A 27,469-nucleotide genomic window follows, 5' to 3' on the forward strand; every position below is an offset into this window, starting at 1 on the left:
TAACACACCCACACTCAGAGACACACACTGACAGACAGTACTGGGTAACACACCCACATTCAGAGACACTCACTGACAGACAGTACTGGGTAACACACCCACACTCAGAGACACACACCTACAGACAGTACTGGGTAACACACCCACATTCAGAGACACTCACTGACAGACAGTACTGGGTAACACATCCACACTCAGAGACACGCACCTACAGACAGTACTGGGTAACACACCCACACTCAGAGACACACACCTACAGACAGTACTGGGTAATACACCCACACTCAGAGACACACACCTACAGACAGTACTGGGGAACGCACCCACTCTCAGAGACACACACCTGCAGACAGTCCTGGGTAACACACCCACACTCAGAGACACACACTGACAGACAGTACTGGGTAACACATCCACACTCAGAGACACGCACCTACAGACAGTACTGGGTAACACACCCACATTCAGAGACACTCACTGACAGACAGTACTGGGTAACACATCCACACTCAGAGACACGCACCTACAGACAGTACTGGGTAACACACCCACATTCAGAGACACTCACTGACAGACAGTACTGGGTAACACACCCACACTCAGAGACACACACCTACAGACAGTACTGGGTGACACACCCACACTCAGAGACACACACCTACAGACAGTACTGGGTGACACACCCATACTCAGAGACACACACCTACAGACAGCACTGGGTGACACACCCACACTCAGAGACACACACCTACAGACAGTACTGGGTGACACACCCACACTCAGAGACACACACCTACAGACAGTACTGGGTGACACACCCACACTCAGAGACACTCACCTACAGACAGTACTGGGTAACACACCCACACTCAGAGACACACACCTACAGACAGTACTGGGTAACACACCCACACTCAGAGACACACACCTACAGACAGTACTGGGTAACACACCCACACTCAGCGACACACACCTACAGACAGTACTGGGTAACACACCCACACTCAGAGACACACACCTACAGACAGTACTGGGTAACACCCCCACACTCAGAGACACTCACCTACAGACAGTACTGGGTAACAGTCACACCCACACTCAGGGTCATGTACACAATGATACCCTGACTGCTCCTCTCTCTAAACTGAGACCTCACTTGGTTCAGTTTTGTACTGTTACCATGAGGCATTGGTTAAGGTGGGAGAAATGAACATTGTGAGTGTGGCCTCCAGCCCTGAGATTGTCCCAGGCTCATTTCAGGTATTACTCAGCAGTCAGCACAGAGTGCACAGTGCGATCCCACCAGCTGGGGCTACACCAACACCTCCAGTGTGAAGAGTGAAGTGTGAATGCTGGGATTGTGATGATTTAATTCCAGCTGCTTTCAGTTTCTGTTTTTAATCTTGTAATCTCAAGGGATTTGAGCTAAAACTGATCATTTTAATATGATTTACAATTGGCTATGAATCAATTCTGCTTCTGACATGTTATTGATTGACAGGTCAACCAGCCAATCATCAGATTCACTTGCTGAAATGCAGCCAATCAGCTGACAGGAAGGTGGGACATTTCCAAAGCACTCCCAAGACATTTACTGAATATTCTTAATGTTTATTACCTTTTACTGATTTACATTTACAGAAAAAAGACTTGAATAAACAGCCCAGCGAGAGGTAGCTGGAGAAATTCACAGGGAGAATGGAGGTTTATTAAAACAGTTGTGGAGATTTTCTCAATAACATGAGAATCCTGTCGCTTTAAACAGAGACTAAACTTTAAATTGTAACTGCAGGGTGAGCAGGAAGGAGGTCTGGTTTACTGAGCGGCGAATTCTGAGGTTCACATTATTTTAGCTCAGCTGACAGTCTTCAGCATCTTAGAGAGGTTTTACTTGGCAGCACGAGTCTACATTGTCCAATCAAACACTCCCAGGGCAGGTACAGTACGGGTTAGATACAGAGTAAAGCTCCGTCTACATTGTCCAATCAAATACTCCCAGGGCAGGTACAGTACGGGTTAGATACAGAGTAAAGCTCCCTCTACACTGTCCCAATTTCGAGCCTTAACCCCTGATCCTCAGAAGTGTCTCAGACCCAGTCACGAGAAGGAAGAGAGTTGAAATTCCGTGTTGAAAATGACCTTTATCCTCCCAGCTCACCCCTGTTATATTTAAAGTTGTGTCTCCTCTGCGGACTGTCTCTAACACTCTACACACATTCTGATCTGCTCACACTCTTACTGAGGGGAGAGGAGAGGGTCTCATGGATCAGGGCACAGGAGAAGCGGGCGTTGGACTCCCAGTCAGAGCCAGAGAGGGTCAGCAGGCTGCTGACACTGTAGGTGCTATCCGAAGCTCGCAGGTAGTTGCTGGTCTGAACCCCGGCCGAAATGGCTGCACCGTCCTTCTTCCACTCTACCCCCACTTCATCGGGATAGAAGTGATCGGCAAGGCACACCAGGGTGGCAGTGCCCTTGGCCTTGACCTCCTCCTCCGAGGGGGGCAGCAGGGTCAGTGTGGGTTGAGACTTCTCTCGGCCTGAAAGAGAAGAGAAAAACTGTTAATCACTGCATGTTTGTGTGCTCGGTGTATATATTTGTGTGTTGTGGGTATATGTGTTCTTTGTGCATTTTTGCATATTCTGTGTATATCTGTGTTTCCTGTGTGTATATTTGTGTGTTGTGTGTGTATTTATGTGTTCTATATATATTTGTGTGTTCTATAAATATTTATGTATTCTGAGTATATATTTATTTGTTCTGTGTATATGTGTGTGTTCTGTATATTGTTACAAGAGATTTATTTTTGTACTAAAATCTTAGAATTCTGTGTGTTTTTAAAAATTGAAAACAGGATTTCCAGTGGACATGGACACCTGCAACTAGCTGAAATTTTTGGATGTTGATTTTGTATACAAGACTAGGAAAAGCAAACCGTTTCAAGGAAGCCTGCCAAGGGGTTTTTGACCTCCTCAGAGCATCACTTTGAATGACAGTGGATACTCTATGTCTGGTCATGTGATTGGCTCAGGAAGGTTTACTGTCACTTCAGACCCTTTTAAAATCCAATGAGTTAGACAAAAAGCAGCCATTTGAAATTTGGTTGCTGATCTGCCTTGAGATCAAAGTTGAAGACCAAAAAAGACCTCTCTCTGTAAAGGAAACTTGCATCTCTTGAAAAGAAACCCTGTATTTGAAAGGTGGCAGATTCCGATTGCCTCCTGTCTCTGAAGAATTCCTGCATCCAGCATGGTTCCTGTTGCCTGCTGTGTTTTGGGAAATCCTGGAACCTGAAGAAAGCTTCTACTGCAATACTGCTGCTGTGAGCCCTCAGCAGACCTGTTGCTACACCCCTGCCAAAAGTCCTGTGTGACGCCTACTGTAGCCGAATTGCCCTGAACGCCGACCCATCACAGACTGTTCATCAACTTCTCCTGGAGAGACTTTGAGTGGCATCCGACTATTCAACTCTGGGACACCTCATTCAACTGAAGAACTTCATATCAAGAACGTGACAAACTGATTTATTTTATTATTCCTTCTATTCCTAAGAAACAGCTGTGACCCGTGAAGAAGTGGGACTGAATTAATATTTATTTCTTCCACCTTGGTCAGAACAATATATATTATTTTGTTCTTCGTGTATTTGTGTGCTCTTTGTGTATTTATGTGTTTCAGTGTATATTTGCATTATCTGTGCATTTTTGTGTTCCATGTCTATGCTTCTGTGTTCTCTATATATTTTTGTAAATTCTGTGTTCATATTTGTGTGTTCTGTGTGTTTATATTTCTGTGCTGTGTGTTTGTGTATTCTGTGTTTATTTGTATGTTTTGAGTCTATTTGAGTGGTCTATGTGTATATTCGTCTGTGTCTCTCTGTGGGTGTTTCTACATTGGAATTCACATTGGATAACAGACAGCTGGGTTGATGAACTCCTGTTTGTGTTTAACCATTAGAGGTGAGAACCATTAATTCTTGATTTCCTTCTGTTTTGCCTAGCTTGCTAAGTTTAGTCTAAATATAAATACATTGAATCGTTTGATGTTCAGATGGTTAAATGGTGTTGGACAGTTTTTAAAATCTGTAATGAAGGGTTACCACCAATTCAGCACTGAAATGGTTATAGTAAGAGTGTTTAAGTACTCAGTGTCCCTTTAAGACACTGTTAACCTGACAGGAAGCTCGAACTATAGATCAGTCTATCTGGAGGAAACAGGCTCAGTGTTAACAAATCTCAGATCACACATACACATCGGGAGAACTTTCTCCGGAACACTGGAACAGACTTGTCTCAACACAATTCAGAAATAACAACAACCAAAACAGTAACTTGTATTTATATGTTCAGTAATTGCTTTTAAGAATAATGTACCTTTAAGATCTTCGTATGCTAATGAGGTGAGCACCACTATTTGAGATCTTCAACAGCCAGATCTCCACATACCTCAATAATGTTGCATCAGACAACATAAAAAGCTTCTCATTACATGGTGGCAGCTGTGGTGCATAGCGCCTTTAATCTCATTAAGCATTTAAAACAGCTCAATGTGCTTCACAGGAGCATTATAAAACAGAAATATGACACTGAGCCACAAATGGAGATAAAGGAGGAAAGTGAGGTAGATGATGAGCAGATGAGCTGAGCAGGGACACAGTCGTGTGATGTTACTGCGGTGGAAATAGGGGGTCTTAGTGATGGCCGGAACATGAGGTCAGAAATATGACACCAAGGCTGTGAACAGTCTGGTTTAGTCTCAGACGGGGGGAAGGATGGAGGGATGGAGAAGGGTTGGGTGTCAGTGTAGAAGGTTCTAGATGTCATTTAAAACCTTCCTGCCCAGCACTGGGGTGAGGTCAAGGGTGAGGCTATAATTAGTCTCAGTGCACTGGGGTCAGGCAGGGTCACTGCTCCGAATGATCCCATGACCCCTGGAAGGTGAGAGTGTGCGGACAATGGGCGAGGGTCAGGATCAGGAGCCTCCAACCTCAAAGAAAGACTTGCATTTCTATAGCGCCTGTCACCACCTCAGCATATCTTCAAGTATTTTACAGCCAACTGTTCACAGTAAGATCCCAGACAGCTGAGTGATACTGAGCAGATAATCTGATTTTCAATGATGTTGGTTGAATGATAAACATTGTCCAGAACACCGAGGAGAACTCCCCTGCTCTTCTAATAGTGCAGTGGGATCCTTTACATCCACCTGAGAGGGCAGACGTCAGTTTGTCTCATCTGAAAGACAGCACCTCTGACAATGCAGCACTCCCTCAATACTGCACTGCAGTGTCAGCCTGGATTATGTGCTCCAGTCTCTGGAGTGGGACCTGAAGCCACAACATTCTGACTCAGAAGTGAGAGTGTTACCCACTGAGACAACACTAACACCTCACAGTCGAATAGCCTGCCATTCTCAACCTCCCGGCTCACACTTGGAGGAATGAGGCCACTTGGGGAGGGTGGAGCTGTGCCCCAGCCAGAGATAGTGCCTTCAGGAGAGAGATGGAGAGCAGATTGTGGGAGACCTGTAGTCTAGAGGGGTGACATTTAACCAGTCGATGGCAGGTGCTGAGCCCTTTCCCCGTAAGTATTATGTAAGTCGATGGGGAAAGTGGGAGGGGCACTAGAGTGACACCTTTGTTGCTGCTGAAACTCTTGCTATCTGCTCAGTCATGTCTAATAAACACACAGACAAATCAGACAAACATTAGTCAGTTTTCTGTGGATTTTCTGCTGGGTTCAGCTTTAATTAACTGGGGTATTGTGGGAGCTCCCGGTTAATAAAAAGAAAAGAAAGACTTGTATTTATATCGAGTATTTCACACCTCAGGACCTCCCAAAGTCATTTACAGACAATGAAGGACTTGTTTAAAGAGCAGTCACTGTTGGAATGTAGGAAACGTAGCAGACAATTTGTGCACAGCAAGATCCCACAAGCAGCAATGAGGTAAATGAGCATTTTTAGCAATGTCGGTTCAGAGATAAATATAGGCCTGAACTTCACCCAAAGAGAAAGCAACTGAGACTCTCCCCAAAACCCTGGAACACTGAAGCCACTGGATTGGGAGCCCTGCTGTCACTGTTTGTCATCAGAACTTTGACAAGAGATAAGCAGGGAGTGGACAGAGCAGAGTTAAAGCTGGGGGAGGTGGGACCTCGGTGTCTCACTGTGCTGGTGCTGAGATCAGTTATATCAGAGACTGTGACAGAGACCCAGAGCTCACACTGAGACTGGCAGGAATCTAGTGAGGGATTTCACTCCATGGAGCAGGAATGTGACCACAGTCTGCAAACGTCCAGATCTCCTCTACACACTCGGTAAAAGTTGGTTACTTATATCTTGCTGGTTAAAGGGGGAATGTAACTAAAGAAATACAGCTGGGCACCCTGTTATACACAGTGCTCTTCAATGAACCATTTCATTGACTGCAGCTCCTTACTAACACCTTCCACTATTCAGCATTTGTGTTTTAGAAAGTTTCAGTATTTAAAGGATTAGTAACGGAGGATTGAGGTTTACTTACTCAGTCTGAGCTTGGTTCCTTTACCAAACGTTAACCACACTGACAGCTTCCAGTGCAGGGGCTGTACAATATCCTCTGCTCTGTGTTTCACTCACTCACTCTCACACTCTCTCTGTCTTTCACTGTCACTGTGTCTCTCTCTCTCTGTCTGTATTTGTGTGTGTATGTGTGTGTGTGTGTGTGTGTGTGTCTCTCTTTCTCTCTCTCTCTGTTTCCTTCCCTGTGTGTGTGTCTGTCTCTCTGTCTGTATTTGTGTGTGTGTCTCTCTCTGTGTTTCCTTCCCTGTGTGTGCCTCTCTCTGTCTGTATTTGTGTGTGTCTCTCTCTCTGTCTGTATTTGTGTGTGTGTCTCTCTCTCTGTGTTTCCTTCTCGGTATGTGCCTCTGTGTGTGTGCCTCTCTCTGTCTGTATTTGTGTGTGTCTCTCTCTCTGTGTTTCCTTCTCGGTATGTGCCTCTGTGTGTGTGTCTCTCTCTGTCTGTATTTGTGTGTGTCTCTCTCTCTGTGTTTCCTTCTCGGTGTGTGCCTCTGTGTGTGTGTCTGTCTCTCCGTCTGTATTTGTGTGTGTCTCTCTCTGTGTTTACTTCCCGGTGTGTGCCCCTGTGTCTCTCTCTCTCTTCGGGTAAGAATGGATCTGACCCAGATAAATTGGAGAACTGTAACTGAACAATGGGCTGCTTTTAAAGAAGAGATAGTTCGGGCAAAACCAAGGTGTATTTCCACGAAGGGGAAACGTGGGGCAAACAAATCCAGAGCTCCCTGGATGACAAAAGAGACAGAGGTTAAGATAAAGAAGAAAAAGTCTGCTTATGATAAATGTCAGGTGGATTTTCTTTTGTTATTTGTTCATGGGATATGGGCGTCACTGGCTAGGCCAGCATTTATTGCCCATCCCTAATTGCCCACTGAAGGCATTTAAGAGTCAACCACATTGCTGTGGGTCTGGAGTCACATGAAGACCAGACCAGGTAAGGCCTGCAGATTTCCTTCCCTGAAGGACATTAGTGAACCAGATGGGTTTTTACAACAATCGACAATGGTTTAATGGTCACCATTCCACCAGCTTTTAATTCCAGATTTATTAATTGAATTCAAATTTCACTATCTGCCATGGTGGGATTCAAACACATGTCCCCAGAATGGCACAGTGGCGCAGTGGTTAGCACCGCAGCCTCACAGCTCCAGCGACCCGGGTTCAATTCTGGGTACTGCCTGTGTGGAGTTTGCAAGTTCTCTCTGTGTCTGCGTGGGTTTCCTCCGGGTGCTCCGGTTTCCTCAAACATGCCAAACACTTGCAGATTGATAGGTAAATTGGCCATTAGCAATTGCCCCTAGTATAGGTAGGTGGTAGGGAAATTTGGGTACAGGTGAGGATGTGGTAGGAATATGGAATTAGTGTAGGATTAGTATAAATGGGTGGTTGATGGTCGGCACAGACTTGGTGGGCCGAAGGGCCTGTTTCAATGCTGTATCTCTAAAAAAAAAATTAGCCTGGGCCTCTGGATTACTGGTCAAGTGACATTACCACTACACCATCACCTCCCCCGACAATCGAGAACCAGGCTGAATGTAGAAGGCTCAGAGGGGAATTTAAAAGGCAAAGGGAAGAAAAGAGAGAGTATGAAAAGAGACTGGCAGCTAATACAATAGTGGATCTAATAGTCTTGTATCGGCATGTATATAGTAAAAGAGTGGTAAAAGGAGTAGTGGGGCGATTAGGGACCAAAAAGGGGATTTACACATGGAGGTAGGAGCATGGCTGAGGTATGAAATGAATACTTTCCATCTGTCTTTATCAAGGGAGAAGATGCTGCACAGGTCATAGTGAAAGAGAAGGTAATTCAGACACCAGATGGGTTTAAAATTGATAAAGAGGAGTTATTGGATAGGCTGTCTGTACTTAAAGTGGATTAAACACCAGGACCGGATGAGATGCACCCAAGGATACTGAGGGAGTGAGAGTGGAAATTGCAGAGCCACTGCCATAATTTTACAGTCTTCATTAAACTCAGGGATGGTGGCAGAGAATTGGAGAATTGTAAATGTAACACCCTTGTTCAAAAAAAGGGTGTAAAGATAAGCCCAGCAATGTCAAGCCAGTCAGTTTAACATCAGTGGTGGGGAAACTTCTAGAAAGAATAATTCGGGACAAGATTAATAGTCACATGGACAAGTGCAAGTTAGTTAAGGAAAGCCAGCAATGATTTGTTCAGGGCAAATCATGTTTAACTAACTTGTTGGAGTTTTTGATGAGGTAACAGAGAGAGTTGATGAGGGCAATGTTGTTGCTGTTGATGTTGTGTACATGGACTTTCAAAAGGTGTTTGATACAGTGCCACACAACAGACTGGTGAGCAAAGTTATAGCTCATGGAATAAAAGGGACAGTAGCAACATGGATATAAAATTGGCTGAGTGACAGGAAAAAGAGAGTAGTTAATGGATGTTTTTCAGGCTGGAGGAAGGTTTGTAGTGGAGTTCCTCAGGGATCAGTGTTGGGATCCTTGCTTTTCCTAATATATATTAATGACCTAAACCTTGGTGTGCAGGGCACAATTTCAAAATTTGCAGAAGATACAAAACTTGGAAGTATTGTGAACTGTGAGGAAGACAGTGTAGAACTTCAAAAGGATACAGACAGGTTGGTGGAATGGGCTGACAAGTGGCAGATGAAATTTAAATGCAGAGAAGTGTGATGTGGTAGAGAGAATGCGGAGAGACAATATAAAATAAAGGGTATAATTCTAAAGGAGGTACAGGAGCAGAGGGACCTAAGTGTATATGTGCGGAAGTCATTGAAGGTGGCAGGACAGGTTGAGAGAGAGGTTAATAAAGCATACAGTATCTTGGGCTTTATTAATAGGGGCACAGAGTACAAGAGCAAGGAGGTTATGTTAAATTTGTATAAAACACTAGTTCAGCCTCAACTGGAGGACTGTGTCCAGTTCTGGGTGCCACAATTTAGGAAGGAAGTGAAGGCATTAGAGAGGGTGCAGAAAGGATTCACAAGAATCGGTCCAGGGATAGTTATGTGGATAAATTGGAGAAGCTGGGACTGTTTCCTTGGAGATGAGAAGGTTGAGAGGGGATTTGATAGGGGTATTCAAAATCATTAGGGCTCTGGACAGAGTAGATAGGGAGAAACTATTACCATTGGTGGAAGGATCGAGAACCAGAGGGCACAGATGTAAGGTAATTGGCAAAAGATGCAATGGTGACATGAGGAGAAACTTTTTCACACAGGGAGTAGTTCGGATCTGGAATGCACTGCCTGAGAGTGTGGTGGAGGCAGGTTCAATTGATGCATTCAAAAGGGAATTGGATTATTCTCCTAAAAGGAAGGATATGCAGGATGACGGGGAGAAGGTGCCGGAGTGTCACGAGGTGAATTGCTCTTTCAGAGATCCAGCACAGAAATGATGGCCTGAATGGCCTTCTTCTGTGCTGTAACCATTCTATAATTCTATCATTGTTTTTCAAAGTCTGTATTTGTCTCTCATTGCCTGCGTGTCTCCCGTTGTGTGTGTGTGGATGTGTCTCTTTCCTTCTGTCTCTCTCTCAATGTCTGCGTGCATGTCTCTGTGCCTCTACGCATATCTCCCTGTCCCTCTCCCACCTTCTCTCACTCATTCTGTCTCTCCCTTGGTCTGTATCTCTCTCACACTCTGCCTCTCACTGTTTCTGTGTCTCGCTGTGTCTAAGCTGCATGCAGCAGTGCTCGGGAGAGTTGGAATCCCAATTCGATGAAAACATTTTCAGCATCTCTTCATAAGTGCACATGGAGTGTTCGAGGAACAACTTAAGCCTTCAATGAGCAGTGGGCACCACAGGGGCAGGGGGGTGTAGTGGACAGTGAACATAATGTCATGGTTTAATTTGATCAGTTTACGTTCTTCATTAATTATATTACATATATAACTGTGAGATGTGTCAGTACAGGAGGTGGGACTGTGTGTCCATTATTATATATTATATATAACTGTGGGATGTGTCAGTGCCGGAGGTGGGACTGTGTGTCCATTATTATATATTATATATAACTGTGGGATGTGTCAGTGCAGGAGGTGGGACTGTGTGTCCACTATTTTATATTATATATAACTGTGGGATGTGTCAGTACAGGAGGTGGGACTGTGTATCCATTATTATATATTATATATAACTGTGGGATGTGTCAGTGCAGGAGGTGGGACTGTGTGTCCATTATTATATATTATATATAACTGTGGGAAGTGTCAGTCCAGGAGGTGGGACCGTGTGTCCATTATTATATATTATATATAACTGTGGGATGTGTCAGTGCCGGAGGTGGGACTGTGTGTCCATTATTATATATTATATATAACTGTGGGATGTGTCAGTGCAGGAGGTGGGACTGTGTGTCCATTATTATAAATTATATATAACTGTGGGATGTGTCAGTACAGGAGGTGGGACTGTGTGTCCATTATTATATATTATATACAACTGTGGGATGTGTCAGTCCAGGAGGTGGGACTGTGTGTCCATTATTATATATTATATATAACTGTGGGATGTGTCAGTGCAGGAGGTGGGACTGTGTGTCCATTATTATATATTATATATAACTGTGGGATGTGTCAGTCCAGGAGGTGGGACTGTGTGTCCATTATTATATATTATAGATAACTGTGGGATGTGTCAGTCCAGGAGGTGGGACTGTGTGTCCATTATTATATATTGTATATAACAGTGGGATGTGTCAGTCCAGGAGGTGGGACTGTGTGTCCATTATTATATATTATATATAACTGTGGGATGTGTCAGTCCAGGAGGTGGGACTGTGTGTCCATTATTATATATTATATATAACTGTGGGATGTGTCAGTCCAGGAGGTGAGACTGTGTGTCCATTATTATATATTATATATAACTGTGGGATGTGTCAGTCCAGGAGGTGGGACTGTGTGTCCATTATTATATATTATATATAACTGTGGGATGTGTCAGTATGCAGGAGGTGGGACTGTGTGTCCATTATTATATATGATATATAGCTGTGGGATGTGTCAGTACAGGAGGTGAGACTGTGTGTCCTTTATTATATATTATATATAAATGTGGGACGTGTCAGTACAGGAGGTGGGACTGTGTGCCCATTATTATATATTACATATAACTGTGGGATGTGTCAGTCCAGGAGGTGGGACTGTGTGTCCATTATTATATATTATATATAACTGTGGGATGTGTCAGTACAGGAGGTGGGACGGTGTGTCCATTATTATATATTATATATAACTGTGGGATGTGTCAGTCCAGGAGGTGGGACTGTGTGTCCATTATTATATATTATATATAACTGTGGGATGTGTCAGTATACAGGAGGTGGGACTGTGTGTCCATTATTATATATTATATATAGCTGTGGGATGTGTCGGTACAGGAGGTGGGACCGTGTGTCCATTATTATATATTATATATAGCTGTGGGATGTGTCAGTACAGGAGGTGAGACTGTGTGTCCATTATTATATATTATATATAACTGTGGGATGTGTCAGTCCAGGAGGTGGGACTGTGTGTCCATTATTATATATTATATATAACTGTGGGATGTGTCAGTACAGGAGGTGGGACTGTGTGTCCATTATTATATATTATATATAACTGTGGGATGTGTCAGTACAGGAGGTGGGACTGTGTGTCCATTATTATATATTATATATAACTGTGGGATGTGTCAGTACAGGAGGTGGGTCAGTGTGTCCATTATTATATATTATATATAACTGTGGGATGTGTCAGTACAGGAGGTGGGACTGTGTGTCCATTATTATATATTATATATAACTGTGGGATGTGTCAGTGCAGGAGGTGGGACTGTGTGTCCATTATTATTTATTATATATAACTGTGGGATGTGTCAGTGCAGGAGGTGGGACTGTGTGTCCATTATTATATATTATATATAACTGTGGGATGTGTCAGTCCAGGAGGTGAGACGGTGTGTCCATTATTATATATTATATATAACTGTGGGATGTGTCAGTACAGGAGGTGGGACTGTGTGTCCATTATTATATATTATATATAACTGTGGGATGTGTCAGTGCAGGAGGTGGGACTGTGTGTCCATTATTATTTATTATATATAACTGTGGGATGTGTCAGTGCAGGAGGTGGGACTGTGTGTCCATTATTATATATTATATATAACTGTGGGATGTGTCAGTACAGGAGGTGGGACTGTGTGTCCATTATTATATATTATATATAACTGTGGGATGTGTCAGTCCAGGAGGTGAGACGGTGTGTCCATTATTATATATTATATATAACTGTGGGATGTGTCAGTCCAGGAGGTGGGACTGTGTGTCCATTATTATTTATTATATATAACTGTGGGATGTGTCAGTGCAGGAGGTGGGACTGTGTGTCCATTATTATATATTATATATAACTGTGGGATGTGTCAGTGCAGGAGGTGGGACTGTGTGTCCATTATTATTTATTATATATAACTGTGGGATGTGTCAGTGCAGGAGGTGGGACTGTGTGTCCATTATTATATATTATATATAACTGTGGGATGTGTCAGTACAGGAGGTGGGACTGTGTGTCCATTATTATATATTATATATAACTGTGGGATGTGTCAGTCCAGGAGGTGAGACGGTGTGTCCATTATTATATATTATATATAACTGTGGGATGTGTCAGTCCAGGAGGTGGGACTGTGTGTCCATTATTATATATTATATATAACTGTGGGATGTGTCAGTGCAGGAGGTGGGACTGTGTGTCCATTATTATATATTATATATAACTGTGGGATGTGTCAGTACAGGAGATGGGACTGTGTGTCCATTATTATATATTATATATAACTGTGGGATGTGTCAGTACAGGAGGTGGGACTGTGTTTCCATTATTATTTATTATATATAACTGTGGGATGTGTCAGTGCAGGAGGTGGGACTGTGTGTCCATTATTATATATTATATATAACTGTGGGATGTGTCAGTACAGGAGGTGGGACTGTGTGTCCATTATTATATATTATATATAACTGTGGGATGTGTCAGTGCAGGAGGTGGGACTGTGTGTCCATTATTATTTATTATATATAACTGTGGGATGTGTCAGTACAGGAGGTGGGACTGTGTGTCCATTATTATATATTATATATAACTGTGGGATGTGTCAGTGCAGGAGGTGGGACTGTGTGTCCATTATTATATATTATATATAACTGTGGGATGTGTCAGTACAGGAGGTGGGACTGTGTGTCCATTATTATATATTATATATAACTGTGGGATGTGTCAGTGCAGGAGGTGGGACTGTGTGTCCATTATTATATATTATATATAACTGTGGGATGTGTCAGTGCAGGAGGTGGGACTGTGTGTCCATTATTATAAATTATATATAACTGTGGGATGTGTCAGTCCAGGAGGTGAGACGGTGTGTCCATTATTATATATTATATATAACTGTGGGATGTGTCAGTACAGGAGGTGGGACTGTGTGTCCATTATTATATATTATATATAACTGTGGGATGTGTCAGTGCAGGAGGTGGGACTGTGTGTCCATTATTATAAATTATATATAACTGTGGGATGTGTCAGTCCAGGAGGTGAGACGGTGTGTCCATTATTATATATTATATATAACTGTGGGATGTGTCAGTACAGGAGGTGGGACTGTGTGTCCATTATTATATATTATATATAACTGTGGGATGTGTCAGTCCAGGAGGTGGGACTGTGTGTCCATTATTATATATTATATATAACTGTGGGATGTGTCAGTACAGGAGGTGGGACTGTGTGTCCATTATTATATATTATATATAACTGTGGGATGTGTCAGTACAGGAGGTGGGACTGTGTGTCCATTATTATATATTATATATAACTGTGGGATGTGTCAGTCCAGGAGGTGGGACTGTGTGTCCATTATTATATATTATATATAACTGTGGGATGTGTCAGTGCAGGAGGTGGGACTGTGTGTCCATTATTATATATTACATATAACTGTGGGATGTGTCAGTGCAGGAGGTGGGACTGTGTGTCCATTATTATTTATTATATATAACTGTGGGATGTGTCAGTGCAGGAGGTGGGACTGTGTGTCCATTATTATATATTATATATAACTGTGGGATGTGTCAGTACAGGAGGTGGGACTGTGTGTCCATTATTATATATTATATATAACTGTGGGATGTGTCAGTGCAGGAGGTGGGACTGTGTGTCCATTATTATTTATTATATATAACTGTGGGATGTGTCAGTGCAGGAGGTGGGACTGTGTGTCCATTATTATATATTATATATAACTGTGGGATGTGTCAGTGCAGGAGGTGGGACTGTGTGTCAATTATTATTTATTATATATAACTGTGGGATGTGTCAGTGCAGGAGGTGGGACTGTGTGTCCATTATTATATATTATATATAACTGTGGGATGTGTCAGTACAGGAGGTGGGACTGTGTGTCCATTATTATATATTATATATAACTGTGGGATGTGTCAGTGCAGGAGGTGGGACTGTGTGTCCATTATTATATATTATATATAACTGTGGGATGTGTCAGTACAGGAGATGGGACTGTGTGTCCATTATTATATATTATATATAACTGTGGGATGTGTCAGTGCAGGAGGTGGGACTGTGTGTCCATTATTATTTATTATATATAACTGTGGGATGTGTCAGTACAGGAGGTGGGACTGTGTGTCCATTATTATTTATTATATATAACTGTGGGATGTGTCAGTGCAGGAGGTGGGACTGTGTGTCCATTATTATATATTATATATAACTGTGGGATGTGTCAGTGCAGGAGGTGGGACTGTGTGTCCATTATTATTTATTATATATAACTGTGGGATGTGTCAGTGCAGGAGGTGGGACTGTGTGTCCATTATTATATATTATATATAACTGTGGGATGTGTCAGTACAGGAGGTGGGACTGTGTGTCCATTATTATATATTATATATAACTGTGGGATGTGTCAGTGCAGGAGGTGGGACTGTGTGTCCATTATTATTTATTATATATAACTGTGGGATGTGTCAGTGCAGGAGGTGGGACTGTGTGTCCATTATTATATATTATATATAACTGTGGGATGTGTCAGTACAGGAGGTGAGACGGTGTGTCCATTATTATATATTATATATAACTGTGGGATGTGTCAGTACAGGAGGTGGGACCGTGTGTCCATTATTATATATTACATATAACTGTGGGATGTGTCAGTACAGGAGGTGAGACGGTGTGTCCATTATTATATATTATATATAACTGTGGGATGTGTCAGTACAGGAGGTGGGACCGTGTGTCCATTATTATATATTACATATAACTGTGGGATGTGTCAGTACAGGAGGTGAGACGGTGTGTCCATTATTATATATTACATATAACTGTGGGATGTGTCAGTCCAGGAGGTGAGACTGTGTGTCCATTATTATGTATTATATATAACTGTGGGATGTGTCAGTCCAGGAGGTGGGACCGTGTGTCCATTATTATATATTATATATAACTGTGGGATGTGTCAGTACAGGAGGTGGGACCGTGTGTCCATTATTATATATTATATATAACTGTGGGATGTGTCAGTCCAGGAGGTGAGACGGTGTGTCCATTATTATATATTACATATAACTGTGGGATGTGTCAGTCCAGGAGGTGGGACCGTGTGTCCATTATTATATATTATATATAACTGTGGGATGTGTCAGTACAGGAGGTGGGACCGTGTGTCCATTATTATATATTATATATAACTGTGGGATGTGTCAGTCCAGGAGGTGAGACTGTGTGTCCATTATTATGTATTATATATAACTGTGGGATGTGTCAGTATACATGAGGTGGGACTGTGTGTCCACTATTATATATTATATATAGCTGTGGGATGTGTCAGTACAGGAGGTGAGACTGTGTTTCCATTATTATGTATTATATATAACTGTGGGATGTGTCAGTACATGAGGTGGGACTGTGTGTCCACTATTATATATTATATATAGCTGTGGGATGTGTCAGTACATGAGGTGGGACTGTGTGTCCACTATTATATATTATATATAACTGTGGGATGTGTCAGTCCAGAAGGTGAGACTGAGTGTCCATTATTATATATTATATATAACTGTGGGATGTGTCAGTGCAGGAGCTGGGACCGTGTGTCCATTATTACATATTATATATAACTGTGGGATGTGTCAGTCCAGGAGGTGGGACTGTGTGTCCATTATTTTATATTATATATAACCGTGGGATGTGTCAGTCCAGGAGGTGGGACTGTGTGTCGATTATTATGTATTATATATAACTGTGGGATGTGTCAGTTTTCAGGAGGTGGGACTGTGTGTCCATTATTTTATATTGTATATAACTGTGGTACGTGTCAGTACAGGAGGTGGGACCATGTGTCCATTATTATATATTATATATAACTGTGGGATGTGTCAGTCCAGGAGGTGGGACTGTGTGTCCATTATTATGTATTATATATAACTGTGGGATGTGTCAGTATACATGAGGTGGGACTGTGTGTCCACTATTATATATTATATATAGCTGTGGGATGTGTCAGTACAGGAGGTGAGACTGTGTGTCCATTATTATGTATTATATATAACTGTGGGATGTGTCAGTCCAGAAGGTGAGACAGTGTGTCCATTATTATATATTATATATAACTGTGGGATGTGTCAGTGCAGGAGGTGGGACCGTGTGTCCATTATTACATATTATATATAACTGTGGGATGTGTCAGTCCAGGAGGTGGGACTGTGTGTCCATTATTTTATATTATATATAACTGTGGGATGTGTCAGTCCAGGAGGTGGGACTGTGTGTCCATTATTATATATTATATATAACTGTGGGATGTGTCAGTGCAGGAGGTGGGACCGTGTGTCCATTATTATATATTATATAGAACTGTGGGACGTGTCAGTCCAGGAGGTGGGACTGTGTGTCCATTATTTTATATTGTATATAACTGTGGGACGTGTCAGTACAGGAGGTGGGACTGTGTGTCCATTATTATATATTACATATAACTGTGGGATGTGTCAGTCCAGGAGGTGGGTCTGTGTGTCCATTATTATGTATTATATATAACTGTGGGATGTGTCAGTATACAGGAGGTGGGACTGTGTGTCCATTATTTTATATTATATATAACTGTGGTACGTGTCAGTACAGGAGGTGGGACTGTGTGTCCATTATTATGTATTATATATAACTGTGGGATGTGTCAGTCCAGAAGGTGAGACTGTGTGTCCATTATTATATATTATATATAACTGTGGGATGTGTCAGTGCAGGAGGTGGGACCGTGTGTCCATTATTACATATTATATATAACTGTGGGATGTGTCAGTCCAGGAGGTGGGACTGTGTGTCCATTATTTTATATTATATATAACTGTGGGATGTGTCAGTCCAGGAGGTGGGACTGTGTGTCCATTATTATATATTATATATAACTGTGGGATGTGTCAGTGCAGGAGGTGGGACCGTGTGTCCATTATTATATATTACATATAACTGTGGGATGTGTCAGTCCAGGAGGTGGGACTGTGTGTCCATTATTATATATTGTATATAACTGTGGGACGTGTCAGTACAGGAGGTGGGACTGTGTGTCCATTATTATGTATTATATATAACTGTGGGATGTGTCAGTATACATGAGGTGGGACTGTGTGTCCACTATTATATATTATATATAGCTGTGGGATGTGTCAGTACAGGAGGTGAGACTGTGTGTCCATTATTATGTATTATATATAACTGTGGGATGTGTCAGTATACATGAGGTGGGACTGTGTGTCCACTATTATATATTATATATAGCTGTGGGATGTGTCAGTACATGAGGTGGGACTGTGTGTCCACTATTATATATTATATATAACTGTGGGATGTGTCAGTCCAGAAGGTGAGACTGTGTGTCCATTATTATATATTATATATAACTGTGGGATGTGTCAGTGCAGGAGGTGGGACCGTGTGTCCATTATTACATATTATATATAACTGTGGGATGTGTCAGTCCAGAAGGTGAGACAGTGTGTCCATTATTATATATTATATATAACTGTGGGATGTGTCAGTGCAGGAGGTGGGACCGTGTGTCCATTATTACATATTATATATAACTGTGGGATGTGTCAGTCCAGGAGGTGGGACTGTGTGTCCATTATTTTATATTATATATAACTGTGGGATGTGTCAGTCCAGGAGGTGGGACTGTGTGTCCATTATTATATATTATATATAACTGTGGGATGTGTCAGTGCAGGAGGTGGGACCATGTGTCCATTATTATATATTACATATAACTGTGGGATGTGTCAGTCCAGGAGGTGGGACTGTGTGTCCATTATTATATATTGTATATAACTGTGGGACGTGTCAGTACAGGAGGTGGGACTGTGTGTCCATTATTATGTATTATATATAACTGTGGGATGTGTCAGTATACATGAGGTGGGACTGTGTGTCCACTATTATATATTATATATAGCTGTGGGATGTGTCAGTACAGGAGGTGAGACTGTGTGTCCATTATTATGTATTATATATAACTGTGGGATGTGTCAGTATACATGAGGTGGGACTGTGTGTCCACTATTATATATTATATATAGCTGTGGGATGTGTCAGTACATGAGGTGGGACTGTGTGTCCACTATTATATATTATATATAACTGTGGGATGTGTCAGTCCAGAAGGTGAGACTGTGTGTCCATTATTATATATTATATATAACTGTGGGATGTGTCAGTGCAGGAGGTGGGACCGTGTGTCTATTATTACATATTATATATAACTGTGGGATGTGTCAGTCCAGGAGGTGGGACTGTGTGTCCATTATTTTATATTATATATAACTGTGGGATGTGTCAGTCCAGGAGGTGGGACTGTGTGTCCATTATTATGTATTATATATAACTGTGGGATGTGTCAGTATACAGGAGGTGGGACTGTGTGTCCATTATTTTATATTGTATATAACTGTGGTACGTGTCAGTACAGGAGGTGGGACTGTGTGTCCATTATTATATATTACATATAACTGTGGGATGTGTCAGTCCAGGAGGTGGGATTGTGTGTCCATTATTATGTATTATATATAACTGTGGGATGTGTCAGTATACATGAGGTGGGACTGTGTGTCCACTATTATATATTATATATAGCTGTGGGATGTGTCAGTACAGGAGGTGAGACTGTGTGTCCATTATTATGTATTATATATAACTGTGGGATGTGTCAGTCCAGAAGGTGAGACAGTGAGTCCATTATTATATATTATATATAACTGTGGGATGTGTCAGTGCAGGAGGTGGGACCGTGTGTCCATTATTACATATTATATATAACTGTGGGATGTGTCAGTCCAGGAGGTGGGACTGTGTGTCCATTATTTTATATTATATATAACTGTGGGATGTGTCAGTCCAGGAGGTGGGACTGTGTGTCCATTATTATATATTATATATAACTGTGGGATGTGTCAGTGCAGGAGGTGGGACCGTGTGTCCATTATTATATATTATATATAACTGTGAGATGTGTCAGTACAGGAGGTGGGACTGTGTGTCCATTATTTTATATTGTATATAACTGTGGGACGTGTCAGTACAGGAGGTGGGACTGTGTGTCCATTATTATATATTACATATAACTGTGGGATGTGTCAGTCCAGGAGGTGGGACTGTGTGTCCATTATTATATATTATATATAACTGTGGGATGTGTCAGTGCAGGAGGTGGGACCGTGTGTCCATTATTATATATTACATATAACTGTGGGATGTGTCAGTGCAGGAGGTGAGAATGCGTGTCCATTATTATATATTATATATAACTGTGGGATGTGTTAGTCCAGGAGGTGGGACTGTGTGTCCATTATTATATATTATATATAACTGTGGGATGTGTCAGTCCAGGAGGTGGGACTGTGTGTCCATTATTATATATTATATATAACTGTGGGATGTGTCAGTCCAGGAGGTGGGACTGTGTGTCCATTATTATATATTATATATAACTGTGGGATGTGTCAGTCCAGGAGGTGGGACTGTGTGTCCATTATTACATATTATATATAACTGTGGGATGTGTCAGTATACAGGAGGTGGGACTGTGTGTCCATTATTATATATTATATATAGCTGTGGGATGTGTCAGTACAGGAGGTGGGACCGTGTGTCCATTATTATATATTACATATAACTGTGGGATGTGTCAGTCCAGGAGGTGGGACTGTGTGTCCATTATTATATATTGTATATAACTGTGGGACGTGTCAGTCCAGGAGGTGGGACTGTGTGTCCATTATTATATATTATATATAACTGTGGGATGTGTCAGTACAGGAGGTGGGTCAGTGTGTCCATTATTATATATTATATATAACTGTGGGATGTGTCAGTACAGGAGGTGGGACTGTGAGTCCATTATTTTTTATTATTTATATCTGTGGGATGTGTCAGTACAGGCGGTGGGACTGTGTGTCCATTATTATATATTATATATAACTGTGGGATGTGTCAGTGCAGGAGGTGGGACTGTGTGTCCATTATTATATATTATATATAACTGTGGGATGTGTCAGTGCAGGAGGTGGGACTGTGTGTCCATTATTATATATTATATATAACTGTGGGATGTGTCAGTACAGGAGGTGAGACGGTGTGTCCATTATTATATATTATATATAACTGTGGGATGTGTCAGTACAGGAGGTGGGACCGTGTGTCCATTATTATATATTACATATAACTGTGGGATGTGTCAGTCCAGGAGGTGGGACTGTGTGTCCATTATTATATATTGTATATAACTGTGGGACGTGTCAGTACAGGAGGTGGGACTGTGTGTCCATTATTATATATTGTATATAACTGTGGGACGTGTCAGTCCAGGAGGTGGGACTGTGTGTCCATTATTATATATTGTATGTAACTGTGGGAAGTGTCAGTACAGGAGGTGGGACTGTGTGTCCATTATTATAAATTATATATAACTGTGGGATGTCAGTACAGGAGGTGGGACTGCGTGTCCATTATCATATATTATATATAACTGTGGGATGTGTCAGTACAGGAGGTGGGACTGTGTGTCCATTATTATGTATTATATATAACTGTGGGATGTGTCAGTCCAGAAGGTGAGACAGTGAGTCCATTATTATATATTATATATAACTGTGGGATGTGTCAGTGCAGGAGGTGGGACCGTGTGTCCATTATTACATATTATATATAACTGTGGGATGTGTCAGTCCAGGAGGTGGGACTGTGTGTCCATTATTTTATATTATATATAACTGTGGGATGTGTCAGTCCAGGAGGTGGGACTGTGTGTCCATTATTATATATTATATATAACTGTGGGATGTGTCAGTGCAGGAGGTGGGACCGTGTGTCCATTATTATATATTATATATAACTGTGAGATGTGTCAGTACAGGAGGTGGGACTGTGTGTCCATTATTTTATATTGTATATAACTGTGGGACGTGTCAGTACAGGAGGTGGGACTGTGTGTCCATTATTATATATTACATATAACTGTGGGATGTGTCAGTCCAGGAGGTGGGACTGTGTGTCCATTATTATATATTATATATAACTGTGGGATGTGTCAGTGCAGGAGGTGGGACCGTGTGTCCATTATTATATATTACATATAACTGTGGGATGTGTCAGTGCAGGAGGTGAGAATGCGTGTCCATTATTATATATTATATATAACTGTGGGATGTGTTAGTCCAGGAGGTGGGACTGTGTGTCCATTATTATATATTATATATAACTGTGGGATGTGTCAGTCCAGGAGGTGGGACTGTGTGTCCATTATTATATATTATATATAACTGTGGGATGTGTCAGTCCAGGAGGTGGGACTGTGTGTCCATTATTATATATTATATATAACTGTGGGATGTGTCAGTCCAGGAGGTGGGACTGTGTGTCCATTATTACATATTATATATAACTGTGGGATGTGTCAGTATACAGGAGGTGGGACTGTGTGTCCATTATTATATATTATATATAGCTGTGGGATGTGTCAGTACAGGAGGTGGGACCGTGTGTCCATTATTATATATTACATATAACTGTGGGATGTGTCAGTCCAGGAGGTGGGACTGTGTGTCCATTATTATATATTGTATATAACTGTGGGACGTGTCAGTCCAGGAGGTGGGACTGTGTGTCCATTATTATATATTATATATAACTGTGGGATGTGTCAGTACAGGAGGTGGGTCAGTGTGTCCATTATTATATATTATATATAACTGTGGGATGTGTCAGTACAGGAGGTGGGACTGTGAGTCCATTATTTTTTATTATTTATATCTGTGGGATGTGTCAGTACAGGCGGTGGGACTGTGTGTCCATTATTATATATTATATATAACTGTGGGATGTGTCAGTGCAGGAGGTGGGACTGTGTGTCCATTATTATATATTATATATAACTGTGGGATGTGTCAGTGCAGGAGGTGGGACTGTGTGTCCATTATTATATATTATATATAACTGTGGGATGTGTCAGTACAGGAGGTGAGACGGTGTGTCCATTATTATATATTATATATAACTGTGGGATGTGTCAGTACAGGAGGTGGGACCGTGTGTCCATTATTATATATTACATATAACTGTGGGATGTGTCAGTCCAGGAGGTGGGACTGTGTGTCCATTATTATATATTGTATATAACTGTGGGACGTGTCAGTACAGGAGGTGGGACTGTGTGTCCATTATTATATATTGTATATAACTGTGGGACGTGTCAGTCCAGGAGGTGGGACTGTGTGTCCATTATTATATATTGTATGTAACTGTGGGAAGTGTCAGTACAGGAGGTGGGACTGTGTGTCCATTATTATAAATTATATATAACTGTGGGATGTCAGTACAGGAGGTGGGACTGCGTGTCCATTATCATATATTATATATAACTGTGGGATGTGTCAGTACAGGAGGTGGGACTGTGAGTCCATTATTTTTTATTATATATATCTGTGGGATGTGTCAGTACAGGCGGTGGGACTGTGTGTCTATTATTATATATTATATATATCTGTGGGATGTGTCAGTGCAGGCGGTGGGACTGTGTGTCCATTATTATATATTATATATAAGTGTGGGATGTGTCAGTACAGGAGGTGGGACTATGTGTCCATTATTATATATTATATATAACTGTGAGACGTGTCGGTACAGGAGGTGGGACTGTGTGTCCATTATTATATATTATATATAAGTGTGGGATGTGTCAATACAGGAGGTGGGACTATGTGTCCATTATTATATATTATATATAACTGTGGGACGTGTCAGTACAGGAGGTGGGAGTGTGTGTCCATTATTATATCTTATATATAACTGTGGGACATGTCAGTACAGGAGGTGGGACTGTGTGTCCATTATTATATATTATATATAACTGTGGGACGTGTCAGTACAGGAGATGGGACTGTGTGTCCATTATTATATATTATATATAACTGTGGGATGTGTCAGTACAGGAGGTGGGTCAGTGTGTCCATTATTATATATTTTATATAACTGTGGGATGTGTCAGTACAGGAGGTGGAACTGTGAGTCCATTATTTTTTATTATTTATATCTGTGGGATGTGTCAGTACAGGCGGTGGGACTGTGTGTCCATTATTATATATTATATATAACTGTGGGATGTGTCAGTGCAGGAGGTGGGACTGTGTGTCCATTATTATATATTATATATAACTGTGGGATGTGTCAGTGCAGGAGGTGGAACTGTGAGTCCATTATTTTTTATTATTTATATCTGTGGGATGTGTCAGTACAGGCGGTGGGACTGTGTGTCCATTATTATATATTATATATAACTGTGGGATGTGTCAGTGCAGGAGGTGGGACTGTGTGTCCATTATTATATATTATATATAACTGTGGGATGTGTCAGTACAGGAGGTGGGAGTGTGTGTCCATTATTATATCTTATATATAACTGTGGGACATGTCAGTACAGGAGGTGGGACTGTGTGTCCATTATTATATATTATATATAACTGTGGGACGTGTCAGTACAGGAGATGGGACTGTGTGTCCATTATTATATATTATATATAACTGTGGGATGTGTCAGTACAGGAGGTGGGTCAGTGTGTCCATTATTATATATTATATATAACTGTGGGATGTGTCAGTACAGGAGGTGGAACTGTGAGTCCATTATTTTTTATTATTTATATCTGTGGGATGTGTCAGTACAGGCGGTGGGACTGTGTGTCCATTATTATATATTATATATAACTGTGGGATGTGTCAGTGCAGGAGGTGGTACTGTGTGTCCATTATTATATATTATATATAACTGTGGGATGTGTCAGTGCAGGAGGTGGAACTGTGAGTCCATTATTTTTTATTATTTATATCTGTGGGATGTGTCAGTACAGGCGGTGGGACTGTGTGTCCATTATTATATATTATATATAACTGTGGGATGTGTCAGTGCAGGAGGTGGGACTGTGTGTCCATTATTATTTATTATATATAACTGTGGGATGTGTCAGTGCAGGAGGTGGGACTGTGTGTCCATTATTATATATTATATATAACTGTGGGATGTGTCAGTCCAGGAGGTGAGACGGTGTGTCCATTATTATATATTATATATAACTGTGGGATGTGTCATTCCAGGAGGTGGGACTGTGTGTCCATTATTATATATTATATATAACTGTGGGATGTGTCAGTACAGGAGGTGGGACCGTGTGTCCATTATTATATATTGTATATAACTGTGGGACGTGTCAGTACAGGAGGTGGGACTGTGTGTCCATTATTATATATTGTATATAACTGTGGGATGTGTCAGTACAGGAGGTGGGACTGTGTGTCCATTATTATATATTGTATGTAACTGTGGGAAGTGTCAGTACAGGAGGTGGGACTGTGTGTCCATTATTATATCTTACATATAACTGTGGGATGTGTCAGTCCAGGAGGTGGGACTGTGTGTCCATTATTATATATTGTATATAACTGTGGGACGTGTCAGTACAGGAGGTGGGACTGTGTGTCCATTATTATATATTGTATATAACTGTGGGATGTGTCAGTACAGGAGGTGGGACTGTGTGTCCATTATTATATATTGTATGTAACTGTGGGAAGTGTCAGTACAGGAGGTGGGACTGTGTGTCCATTATTATAAATTATATATAACTGCGGGATGTGTCAGTACAGGAGGTGGGACTGCGTGTCCATTATCATATATTATATATAACTGTGGGATGTGTCAGTACAGGAGGTGGGACTGTGAGTCCCTTATTTTTTATTATATATATCTGTGGGATGTGTCAGTACAGGCGGTGGGACTGTGTGTCCATTATTATATATTATATATAACTGTGGGATGTGTCAGTACAGGAGGTGGGACTGTGAGTCCATTATTTTTTATTAAATATATCTGTGGGATGTGTCAGTACAGGCGGTGGGACTGTGTGTCCATTATTATATATTATATATAAGTGTGGGATGTGTCAGTACAGGAGGTGGGACTATGTGTCCATTATTATATATTATATATAACTGTGGGACGTGTCGGTACAGGAGGTGGGACTGTGTGTCCATTATTATATATTATATATAAGTGTGGGATGTGTCAGTACAGGAGGTGGGACTATGTGTCCATTATTATATGTTATATATAACTGTGGGACGTGTCAGTACAGGAGGTGGGAGTGTGTGTCCATTATTATATCTTATATATAACTGTGGGATGTGTCAGTACAGGAGGTGGGACTGTGTGTCCATTATTATATATTATATATAACTGTGGGACGTGTCAGTACAGGAGATGGGACTGTGTGTCCATTATTATATATTATATATAACTGTGGGACGTGTCAGTACAGGAGGTGGGACTGTGTGTCCATTATTATATATTATATATAACTGTGGGATGTGTCTGTACAGGAGGTGGGACTGTGTGTCCATTATTATATCTTATATATAACTGTGGGACATGTCAGTACAGGAGGTGGGACTGTGTGTCCATTATTATATATTATATATAACTGTGGGATGTGTCAGTACAGGAGGTGGGATCCTGTGTTCATTATTATATATTATTTATAAATGTGGGATGTGTCAGTGCAGGTGGTGGGACCGTGTGTCCATTATTATATATTATATATAACTGTGGGATGTGTCAGTGCGGGAGGTGGGACTGTGTGTCCATTATGATATATTATATATAACTGTTGGATGTGTCAGTGCGGGAGGTGGGACTGTGTGTCCATTATTATATATTATATATAACTGTGGGACGTGTCAGTACAGGAGGTGGGACTGTCTGTCCATTATTATATATTATATATAACTGTGGAACGTTTCAGTACAGGAGGTGGGACTGTGTGTCCATTATTATATATTATATATAACTGTGGGATGTGTCACTACAGGAGGTGGGACTGTGTGTCCATTATTATATATTATATATAACTGTGGGACGTGTCAGTACAGGAGGTGGGACTGTCTGTCCATTATTATATATTATATATAACTGTGGAACGTTTCAGTACAGGAGGTGGGACTGTGTGTCCATTATTATATATTATATATAACTGTGGGATGTGTCACTACAGGAGGTGGGACTGTCTGTCCATTATTATATATTATATATAACTGTGGGACGTGTCAGTACAGGAGGTGGGACTGTCTGTCCATTATTATATATTATATATAACTGTGGAACGTTTCAGTACAGGAGGTGGGACTGTGTGTCCATTATTATATATTATATATAACTGTGGGATGTGTCACTACAGGAGGTGGGACTGTGTGTCCATTATTATATATTATATATAACTGTGGGACGTGTCAGTACAGGAGGTGGGACTGTCTGTCCATTATTATATAT

General features: G+C 41.3%; 1 protein-coding gene and 1 gene segment (V, D, J or C); one reads left to right on the plus strand and one right to left on the minus strand.

Annotated features, from left to right (window-relative positions):
* Positions 1 to 1,590: 1,590 nt before the first annotated feature.
* LOC137373092 (Ig kappa chain V region Mem5-like) overlaps positions 1,591 to 27,469 on the minus strand; it is a 27,096-nt gene continuing 1,217 nt past the window's right edge. Inside the window, 2 exon segments of the V gene segment in view lie at positions 1,591 to 2,536; positions 6,521 to 6,551. Of these exon segments, the coding sequence occupies positions 2,208 to 2,536; positions 6,521 to 6,551 (360 nt within the window).
* Positions 5,956 to 27,469, plus strand: part of LOC137373091 (uncharacterized) — a 35,500-nt gene continuing 13,986 nt past the window's right edge. Inside the window, exon 1 of the mRNA XM_068037960.1 lies at positions 5,956 to 6,314. The gene's annotated coding sequence lies outside the window, so the exon portion shown is untranslated. The remainder of the gene's footprint in view (positions 6,315 to 27,469) is intronic.

Source organism: Heterodontus francisci, chromosome 8 (genome assembly GCF_036365525.1).
Source record: "Heterodontus francisci isolate sHetFra1 chromosome 8, sHetFra1.hap1, whole genome shotgun sequence".
Classification (NCBI taxonomy): Eukaryota; Metazoa; Chordata; class Chondrichthyes; order Heterodontiformes; family Heterodontidae; genus Heterodontus; species Heterodontus francisci.